Raw genomic sequence first — 10,703 nt, 5'->3', positions numbered from 1 at the left:
GGTGGACCCATAGCTTGGGGCACAGGATTCAACATCCCCTAAAACAGAAATGGAGTCCTGGAGAAGGACAGCATCTGACCAAAGAATTGACCCAAGGTCCAGAGGGGAGTTCTGGGGAGGGGGCCAGTGGGTGACAGAGAAGAGACCAAATGTGTTCCAGAGGACATAGACCCTTGGTGATGGCCTGGGCTCCTGAGAGGTGCCTTGGGTTCACTCCTAGGTGATCTGCACGTAAGAGGTAAAGGAGACACCACACAGATAGGAAGCTTGGACCTCAGAGGAGCTGTCAGTCTGGGAACTCTGGAAATTGAGGAGGGATATCTCCACGAAAGCAGGAGAAAGTGAGTACCCATGACGAAAGCCACAGCCACGGAGAACTTTCTAGAAAGCAACATGGCCCCCAGTGTTACAGGATGTGGAGAAGCTAGAGAAATGGAAATCCAAGAGCGCCCGTGGGAGTTTCTGACCCCAAGGTCACTGGGCAAGAGGGGAATGCCCCGGCAGAGGTGAGGCAGCAAAAGGTGGTTCAAGGGCTCACAGGAGTGGGGCGCTGGAGTGGGAGAGAATGTCCTTTCCAGGGCTGAGTCTAGGGGTGAAAGGTGGACTGTTGCTCAGAACATTGGCTCCTCAGAAAAGGACGCTTCGAGGAAAGGAACGGATTGTGCAGACTGAGGTCCGGGGCAGGTCAACGGCTGTCAAATGAGCGGTGTTGGAGGGGACTTATCAGACAGGACGAGTCCCTGAGGCCCACAGGGGATGTAACCTGGCAAGGGATTAAGGGCCACTCTTAGAGGATCCCTTGTCTGAACCCTGCAGGGCAGTCCATATGCCTTAACCTCTCCCACCTCGCCTGTGGTGCGTGTGTGACAGCTGCAGTGGTTTCCTTCACTCAGGAGCCAGATGGGGTTAAGTAAGGGACTTAATCCTTCCGGAAAATCAGGACTGCAACCTGAATGCAATGGTGCGACCCCAGGACAGCGGACGTCTCAAGAGAAAGGGGCGCGCTGAGTCACACCCTCACTTCTTTTCTTGGCGAGCTCAGACCTGCCAGGACCCGCACCGGCCAGGTCAGGATTCACCCGCGGAGGGTCTCTGAAGTCCAGGTGCAAGACTGGATCTGCAGGGTTGCGGTACACCAAGCGAGGGTCCTCGGAAAGGACCCGTCGGGTCGGAGTCCGGGTCAGGGCCTGCGCAAGGCTCTGTGTGCCAGAGGGGAGGGGAAGCGGGTGCGCGAGGTGCAGATCCGCAAAGCAAGCGCCGCACGGGAGAGATATCCGGGGTTACACCGAGAGAGTTGGAGGGCTTGCTTGCAGCAGGTCCGCTGCGCTAAGGCGAGGGCTCGGACCCTCGGCTCTCCCCTTCCCCTGCCGGCCGCTCCCGCCCCCACCCCTCCCCCTTCGCCGCCGCCGCCGCCCAACGTCGCCGCCGGAAAGTTTGCAAGCGGCTGGCTGGGAGCCGGCGCCGACCCCGGTCGCAGCGCGGAGGAGACCATTGGCTGCCAGCTCCCAGACCCGAGCGCGCTCGAGGACCGCGAGGAGCCCAGCCCTAACCCGAGCGACTGAGCGCAGTGAGCACTAGGGTCGGGCCCCTTGGGGACAGTCCCAGGCGGTCTGTGGGGCGCTGGAGCACGGGCGTGACCAGGGCGCACAGAGAGGGTACTGAAGAGCTGGCCCGCGGACCTGGACGTGGGCCAACTGTCCCTGGAGTCTTGGGTGTTGCGGTTCTCGCCCCCGTCGAACACCTCAGTTTCCAACCCCGGGGATGTGTCCTGCTCTTTGGATGGTCACCTGATTCCCTAACCGTCTGGAAGGTTAGGGGTCTCAAGTTCTCCTTTCTGTCCTCCGGGAGCGCGAGAGGGTGGACACAGGCGTGGGTCTTGCTGCCCCACTCAGCGCCAAGCGCAGTTCAGCTCCGCGCTCCTCCTCCGATGGCTCGCTCGTTCCCCTCTGCTGGATCCGCTTTCCCCTCCTACGTGTTCCTAATGCCCAGGACTCCCTAGCAGTGACCCAATCTTGCTGGGATAAGGTGAGGCGCGTAGGCACTCTGCCTCGAGGGCTTTTCTTCCGCAGCTCACAATTGTTCACGTTGACCCCTGCGAGCGCGGGTCACTGCCCTTGTCCTGCTTCCGGCTCCCCAGCGACCACCTTCCCACTTCAGACCCACGCAGTTCACCTTTTGGCTCTGGCACCCGATCCGAGGATCGACCAGGAATATTTTGCTGTCCTGTCTTGGAGACATAGGAGGGGGAATCTGAGCTCACTGTGCGGGTGTCTCAGGGCCTGCCCGCCCTCTTTAGGGGGAAGGACTCAGGAATTAGGTTTTGTCAACAGCCTATGGATCCTGATCCTGTCCTTACCCTAGGGCTGTGACCTGGGCTACTTTCTCTATTTTGACCAAAACCCTCTTCCAATCGATACCTTTATGGATTCCTCAGAACAAAGACTTTGCTACCCCTCCAACTTCGTCTCCTAGGGAGCCAAGAGCCTCCCCAGTGATGCCTCCCTTAGCCACTGGGCCATCCATCTGACCCTCAGCCACGTACAGACAAAAATCAGTGGCTCACTGGCCACACTGCAAACACCCGAGCGTCCTTTGTCCTGTTGGAGCCGGCTGGGAGCAGTGGTGGTGTGGGGCAGTGCCAGTCTGGCTGGTGTGCCAGATCTGAGCTGTGAAGAAGAGGGCATAGGCAAGAGCATAAAGACAAGACAGGCTGACGTCTTAGGAATTCAGACTTACATCTTCACATTTCACCTACAGTTGGCCTCCATGAAGTCTGAGACTTGAGAGGGATTTCAGCGACCTAGTCTGGGAAGGGAGGAGGGCAGTGTCCCTGGTCCATTGTCCCTTACTCCTATCTATTCCTTGCCAGGGAGGGTAATAAGGTGGAAAAAGGGACAGACCTGCGGACAGCCACAGGAGCAAAGGTACCACATCCACCCCTGACTGTCCCCGCAGGGCTGGGACTGTGCTCTCACAGGATGAGTGTTTATCAGTGCTGGTGGGCTCTGTCTGGGTGTCAGTATTTCCCTCACTGTGGGGACAGGAGGCAGACTGCACAGGACACACAGACTGAGCAGTGCTATTCGACAAGCCCTGTACCACCCGGTGGTACATCCCCTTCAGTGACAAGAGAAAGGATTCCCTGTTGGTCCCTCTTCACAGGCTTCAGCATGAGGCCTGGGTGTTCTCTGCAGAGACCCCAGTGTCTCAGCTTTGTGGGACTGAAAATCAGTCCCCATATCCTTGATGTTCTCTATCTCAACATTCAGAGAACTGTCCAGACACCCCCTTGTTGTTATTCCTCACCACCCACAGGAATAGGAAGTTCACCTACTCTACCCTTTCCTAATTTCTATGAGAGACTCAGTGGAAGGTTACTGGACCCTTAGTAATCTAGCCCTGAGCGTTTTTGAGCCCACCCACCCTGATCTGTGTGGAAGGAAATCCTCAAGGATTCTCAGTCTCACCTTTGTTCTTCTTTGTTATTTATTTATTTTTGTATTTTTCGGCTGTCCCAGACTTCACTGTGTAGACCAGGTTGGCCACAAACTCAGAGATCCACCTAGCTTCTGCCTCCCAAGTGCTAGGATTAAAGGCTTGTATGACTGTGCTCAGCTTCAGTCTTGCCTTTATGACTCTCTGTGGTATGGGAGTATGCCCCTGGACAAGCTGCCCTGAAGAGAGATCTGGGGCCATAAAGGTCCAGGACAACCCATCCCTCCTTCTTTGGGGGCTTGCTTCTCTCTGGATTTCCCAGATAAGCATCAGCAGCCCTTTCCTACAATCATCTCCACGGTCCTCCTAGCCCGGGGAGATAAGTAAGGTGGGCTTCAGAAGTTCACATTTTCTCCCCCCCCACACACCCCCTACCCCTGAGACAGGGTCTCTCTGTGTAGCCCTGGCTATCCTGGAACTTGCTCTGTAGACCAGGCTGGCCTCCAACTCAGAGATCCACCTGCCTCTGCCTCCCGCGTGCTGGGACTCCAGGCTGCTGGGACCATCCAGCTGTTGAACATTCATGTTTTCAACCAGGGCTGTGGAAGCAGACCTGGGCTCTAAGGATTGTTTGCCCGTACTGGACTGATTTCCACCCTTGCAGGGCCTTGGGCCAGTATCCTTCCTTCCCATGCCCCTTGCCTGTATCCCCAGTATCCATCTACTCACACTGGTCATCCCTTGTCAATCTCACTGTGCCCCGAAGCCTTCCCATCTCCACCCTTCCTTTTTCAGGGCCTCTGGGAGACCCCAGCAGCTCTGGAGTGGGAGCCAGGCATAGTGGGTGAAGGACCAGCTTCTGGCTTCTCCATGCCAGCCCACTAGTGACCTGGGCAGCGAATGGGGCTATTTGATCCAAATCAGGAGAGTAAGGTCGCTTGGTGACCCAGAGATAGGAATACCTGAACTTCCTCACCTCTTCAACCTGTTTGCTGCTTGAACCCTCTACTCTATGGGTATTTATTTTGCCCTGAGGTTCAGGTACCAGAGATCTAAAACTCTTGGATCTTGCCTCCTGCCAGACTCAGGAGTCCCATAGTAGGCGGCAAGCCAAGTGTGACTGAAGGGGCCAGAAGTGTAGGAGGGCAGAAGTGAAGGGAAGCCCTATCAAGCTGTTGCCTCAAGAACTCAACGGGGCTTACCATAGCAGGCTGAAATCCAGGGGTCCCCCTTTCTGCCAGCTGAGACCCCTGCAAATCCCTCTACCTTAGCCATATCCATGTTCTTCTCTTCTCCTCTTCACCACCCTCTCTTCCCCACCTCAAGGGCATCTTGCTATGTAGTCCTGGCCAGCCAAGAACTCACTCTATAGACCAGGCCGGCCTTGAACTTTGGGTGGTCCCCCTGCTTCCACCTCCTAAATGCTAGGACTAGAGATACATGCCATCATACCTGGCTCTGTATTTTATATTCTACTTGTGGGTACACAGGAGAGAGGCCCATCTCAGCCCTGGGAAGCTCATAGTGTGACTACCCTATAGTGTGAGGCCCTAAGGAGCTCTTCTCTCTTCTCCCATGAGACTCCAGCAGAGTCAAGCAGAGTTCTGATGCAGTGTGGGGCTGAGGTGTGAGGCTGCTGCTGCCTGGAACCTGCCACTAGTGTTATCAGGTCCTGCTGGCAACATCAGGCAGAGGTGTCCCTCGTCTGGGCCCTGGCAGCAGCTGTGCTAATCTTAAAGGAATGTGCTGCCAGTTTGGTGCCCCGAGTGACCACGAGGCCCAGTCTGAGAACCTTGTACAACACACTGGTCCTGGGAAAGGGGACACACAGGTGGCAGAGACAACCTGAGCACATGCCCCCTCCCACCCCTGGCCCCTGGCAGTCTAGGAACTTCTCTGGCACAAGGGCCAAGTGGTGATGGGCCTAGGCACTCCACTCTCACTCTCTTTATCCTGGGTTAGATTGTCTGGCCAGTCGGCTTTCCAAGGGTTAAGGATAGGTGGGGAGGTCTAGGCCCAGCCAGGGCAACAGGACTGAGGGAGGAGGAAGTAACTGAGGTGTTGGTGCCACTCTGAGAAAACAGGGTGGCCAAGTAGGGAGGCTGACTACTGTAGGGAGGCCAGCCCCAGGTAGCAGGAAAACAGTTGCCCATGGTCGCCTATCTCTGACTGGGAGCTGCTCACATGTCCCTTCCACAAGCCTCAGCTATCAGGAGGCCTTAGGCTCAGAGGTTTAGTCTTAGAGGACAGGATGCTCTATAGCCTTTCTCCAGACTCCACTGTTCTGCTTCTCTCTAGCCTGAGGAGGGGTGTACACACCCCCAAGGACCAAGACGTGCAACCCCGCCAGATGTGGGGGGTGGCTACCCAGAGGTATGCCTCTCGCCCAGCCCCACAGTCCCCACCTGCTGCTGCTGCTGCTGTGCCTGGTGAGTGCTGTGTACCCATCACCCTGCATGGAGGGCTGCCTGCCCTGCACAGAAGTGCTGACAGCTGTCTGTCCTGTCTGTCCTTCTGGTGGCTTGCCACCTGTCTCCCAGCCAAGGGCATCCTCTGCCCAGGTAATGGACTTCTTGTTTGAGAAATGGAAGCTGTATGGTGACCAGTGCCACCACAACTTGAGTCTGCTGCCTCCACCTACCGGTGAGTCCCACCGACAGACTCCTGCATCCGTCACCCTGCCTGAGTGTGCAGTGCAGAGACCTTCTTATGGGAATGTGACAGGGACACTCAATGCAGGCCAGGTGACTGACCTCCAGAGGCCAGTGGCTTCCCCAAGGCAGCATGGTCAGGAAACAATAGAAATGCAGAACTGCCTTATAGCTGGCGTGCTCTGCTGTCCTCCCTGCTGCAGGGTGCGGCTCACAGTGGGCAGACAGTGGATAAGGTCAGTGTGGGTGCCAAGAGAGATTGGGGCCATGTCATTGTTCAGCTGAGGGAGATGACCAGTGCCTAGAATGAGGGAGAAGGATGTAGGAACTGTGGTTGGGACTGGGCCTGGAAAGGATGCCAACCAAACTGGGATCAACACCCGGGAAGGAATGTATTACAAGGAGGGAGGGGCCGGTGGGATGGCTCAGCAGATAAAGGCTCTGGGACCCACAGAGTGAAAACAGATAAATGATCCTTCCAAGTTGTCGTATGACCCTATATGCTATGTCCACACGTGTGCTTCTGTGTGCTTATACATGTGCATGTACACAACACACACACACTAAAATAAATGTGAAAAATTTAAAAACTAATTTTTTAAAAAGGCAGTTTGGGGCACATTTGAATGGGAGATCTTGAAGGAAAGGTACCTTGGGAAAACTCAAGTGTTGGCTGAGCTGGAGGGGGAGGTGGGCATGGAGTCCAGGAGGCAAGATAACTGGCCCCAGGGGCTGTGCCTTGTGCCCCACATCAGGGAGGCAGCCCCTTTGGATGCAGGCTCAATGAAGTGATGGTGATGCTCAGGGGGCTTCTGGTCCTGATTTGGAACCTCTGTCCCACGCCCTTCATCTTCACAGAGCTAGTCTGTAATAGAACCTTTGACAAGTACTCCTGCTGGCCTGACACCCCACTCAATACCACAGCTAACATCTCCTGCCCCTGGTACCTGCCTTGGTACCACAAAGGTAACGATGGAGGGCCTGGGAAGCTGAGGGGGTGGAGCTTAAGGGTGGGCTGATCAGAGCCTTGCACCCATGTCCCAGTGCAGCACCGCCTGGTGTTCAAGAGGTGTGGGCCTGATGGGCAGTGGGTGAGAGGGCCTCGGGGGCAGCCCTGGCGCAACGCCTCCCAGTGCCAGATGGATGATGAAGAGATCAAGGTCCAGGTCAGCTCTGGAGGGCTTGGGGTGGAATCACAGTGGGGCTGGGTGGGGCCCGGGGATGAGGCACTGCCCAGGCCCGCTCAGTCTCTGGTTTGCAGAAGGAGGTGGCCAAGATGTATAGCAGCTACCAGGTGATGTACACTGTGGGCTACAGTCTGTCCCTGGGGGCCCTGCTCCTTGCCCTGGTCATCCTGCTGGGCCTCAGGTATACAGCTGTCACTCACAGCTCATACTCAGTGTGGTAAGGTGGGAGAGGGACAGGGCAGGGGTGGTGCTGACTTGCTGTCGTATAGGAAGCTGCACTGCACCCGAAACTATATCCACGGGAACCTGTTTGCATCCTTTGTGCTCAAAGCTGGCTCTGTGCTGGTCATTGATTGGCTGCTCAAGACACGCTACAGCCAGAAGATTGGGGATGACCTAAGCGTGAGCGTCTGGCTCAGCAATGGGGTGAGCCCAGATCTGAAGGCTCGCCAGCCTGTGTAGGGTGGCAGGGTGTCGTGGACCCCATTCATTCCTCACCTTGCTCAGGCGCTGGCTGGTTGTCGAGCGGCCACAGTGATCATGCAGTACGGCGTCATAGCCAACTATTGCTGGTTGCTGGTAGAGGGTGTGTACCTGTACAGCCTGCTGAGCCTTGCTACCTTCCCAGAGAAGAGCTTCTTTTCCCTCTACCTGGGCATTGGCTGGGGTGAGTAGGCTTGTGGGGAGAATGGGGAAGCAAGCTAACCAGGGCCATGGAACCACAGCTGCTGCTTCCCACAGGGGCGCCCCTGCTGTTTGTCATCCCCTGGGTGGTGGTCAAGTGTCTGTTTGAGAATGTCCAGTGAGTATGAGTTAATAGGCTGGGCTGGAGCAGCTGAGGCTGATGCTGCTGGGCTTTGTAAAGAGACCCTAGGGTGGGGGGAGGCGGGTGAGGGTCACACTTTGACAAGAGATGTAAATCCAGGGTTCTGGAGCTGGGGTTCATTAAAGGCTCTCACTTTTCCTTTCTGGGGGTGTTCAGTAAATCCCAGCAGATAGGGATAGGGGCTGGGGAGCTGCATGCATCCCCAGGATGTGAGCGACCGCCCCCTGCAGGTGCTGGACCAGCAATGATAACATGGGCTTCTGGTGGATCTTGCGCATCCCTGTCTTCCTGGCCATACTGGTGAGGAAACAAGATGCATGTTGCCCTCAACAGGGAAAGGGCCACTGGCTTGGCTTTCCCAGGTCCTTGCTTCCTCAGCCTTCTAGAGGCTTAGCAGAACACATTCTGCCCAGAGGATGGAGGGTGGGTAATCCCAGCACTTATCCAAGGGCTGTACACCCTGGGCTGTGGGTCAGGCTGCCCATCCTTGGCTAGATGCCTGCCAGCCCTAGAACCATGTGTCCAGGGCTCACTTGGCAACAACCTCACCTGCAGGGGGGACACATGAGCACCATGCAAGACACAGGAAGTTCTCAGGCTGCCTCTGACCTTTGTCTTCCTCACACAGATCAATTTTTTCATCTTTGTCCACATTATTCACCTTCTTGTGGCCAAGCTGCGTGCCCATCAAATGCACTATGCTGACTACAAGTTCCGGTGGGCAAGGGCCAGGGCCCAGGCCAGAGAGGGTTGGGGTTGGGGGCCAATGCCTTTGTGGGGAGAGCCCAGAAGCCCCGGCAGGTAAGGGTGCTCAAGTTCTGCCTCTGCAGGCTAGCCAGGTCCACGCTGACGCTCATCCCTCTGCTGGGGGTCCATGAGGTGGTCTTTGCTTTTGTGACTGATGAGCACGCCCAGGGCACCCTGCGTTCCACCAAGCTCTTTTTCGACCTCTTCCTCAGTTCCTTCCAGGTGAGTCCCCACCAGACCCCACCCCTAGGGCCCAGAGTGCTGCCCCTGACCACCCTCTTTTTCCAGGGTCTGCTGGTGGCTGTTCTCTACTGTTTCCTTAACAAGGAGGTAGGTGAGGCTGGGACCAGGATCAGAGCATGGCACAGGGGCCAGCCCTGCCCTGGTATGACCATACCTTCCTCCCCATTATTATGGCTGCATGTGTTGGATGTCAGGCCCCCTCGGTCCTCAGGGAGTTCAGTATGTGAGGTGATCCCCACCTTCCCTGGTGACAAATGGCCCTAATGTACCCAATATGGGAACATATTTAGGTCTGCTTAGACTAAAGCTGGGCATCTCAGAGTGGCCCGGCAGGATCCTAGCGAGGTAGGGTGACAGAGCGGCCCTACCTGTGTGTCCGCTAGGTGCAGGCAGAGCTGCTGCAGCGTTGGAGGCGATGGCGAGAGGGCAAAGCCCTGAAGGATGAACAGACCGCTGTCAGCCATGGCAGCCACATGGCCCCTGCAGGGTCTAGTCGTGGTGATCCCGGGGAGAAACTTCAGCTTGTGAGTGCAGGCAGCAGCAACGGGACCGGCCATCATGAACCCTCTGTGGAGACCTTTGTCAGTAGTCTCTCAGGGTTGGCTGACAGCCACACCTGAATCTCCACTGGAGCCCAGCCAGGCTGGATTCAGATTACAGGACAACTCAGGACCAGATGCCTGGCCAAGGCTGGGGAGACAATGCAGCTGGACAGCAGCTTGTCCACACTCCCCAGACCTGTCCTGACCCTGGTACAGGCCACGCTGATGGAGTGAGGGTTGAATATGATGGAGAAGCTGTGCTATAGACTCTGGGTGTCCCCATGTGTATTGACATGTCCCATGTGCACAGATATATGTCCTTCAATAAAGAGCTCAAGTAGTAGCTGCTGTGCATATCCTCGACAGCAGGGCTTGAAGCACCGGGAGAGCTGGGCCAGCTCAAGGAGTAGGAGCAGATGTGGATGGGTACTCACCGGGCAGAGAGGGCTAATGCGATCCAGGAAATAGCTGTCCCTAATGTGGTGCTTTGGGGTAGGGGCTGCTTTCTCCAGGATCACCCTGAGCCTAAGTTGCCCCTTGAGGAAGTGTTTTTGATAAAGTCTCCTGACTCAGCCATGCAAACCAGGACCTTGTTGGGCAGAATAGGACATACAAAGGACTGTGGTCAACCTCTAGGGTTGTCTCTTTGGCCTGTGCTGTGAAGATAGGGTGGGGAGGGAGTCAGCCAGGTACCTCTGTTAAAGTAGAAAATGGTGCAGGACCCTGGGGGAGGGGTGCACACAGCCAGCATCAGGCCACGTGGGCTGTAGCTGCTGCTCAGGCAGAGCAGGCTAATTGAAGCAAATGAAGGGACAGGAGGCCTCTCAGGAAAGGTAAATAGAATGACTCACCTGCCAGGCCAGGCACTGGGGCCTGAAGGGGGCCTTACCCTGCCACCCTCCAAATGCCTGGGAGCATCAGGGAGGGAAGTGAGGAGGAGACATGCAGGAGGCTGGGTTCGGAGGACTGGTGCACCTCTGGCCCAGGTGGGTATTTGAATTACTACGACTGGTAGGAGACAAAGGGCTGGAAGCCAGTGAAGCTGGCTGCATCTGCTTGAGACCCGGGGCTT

At 56.4% G+C, this 10,703-nt stretch overlaps 1 protein-coding gene across 1 annotated transcript; it reads left to right on the top strand.

The window, feature by feature from the left end:
* The first annotated feature begins 5,810 nt into the window (after positions 1-5,810).
* Positions 5,811-9,846, top strand: Gcgr (glucagon receptor). Its single transcript, XM_052758619.1, has 13 exons — positions 5,811-5,864; positions 5,976-6,078; positions 6,945-7,052; positions 7,131-7,252; positions 7,348-7,454; positions 7,543-7,699; positions 7,781-7,940; positions 8,015-8,075; positions 8,330-8,399; positions 8,728-8,816; positions 8,930-9,068; positions 9,135-9,176; positions 9,473-9,846. The coding sequence occupies exons 1-13, from the start codon at positions 5,811-5,813 to the stop codon at positions 9,707-9,709; spliced, it is 1,449 nt and encodes a 482-aa protein (XP_052614579.1). The 3' UTR covers positions 9,710-9,846.
* The last annotated feature ends 857 nt before the right edge of the window (positions 9,847-10,703 follow it).

This window comes from Peromyscus californicus, unplaced genomic scaffold, assembly GCF_007827085.1.
Source record: "Peromyscus californicus insignis strain IS unplaced genomic scaffold, ASM782708v3 Scaffold_3__1_contigs__length_106647218, whole genome shotgun sequence".
NCBI lineage: Eukaryota > Metazoa > Chordata > Mammalia > Rodentia > Cricetidae > Peromyscus > Peromyscus californicus.
The sequence above is the reverse complement of the archived record's forward strand: the minus strand, read 5'-3'. Positions and strand labels throughout refer to the sequence as shown.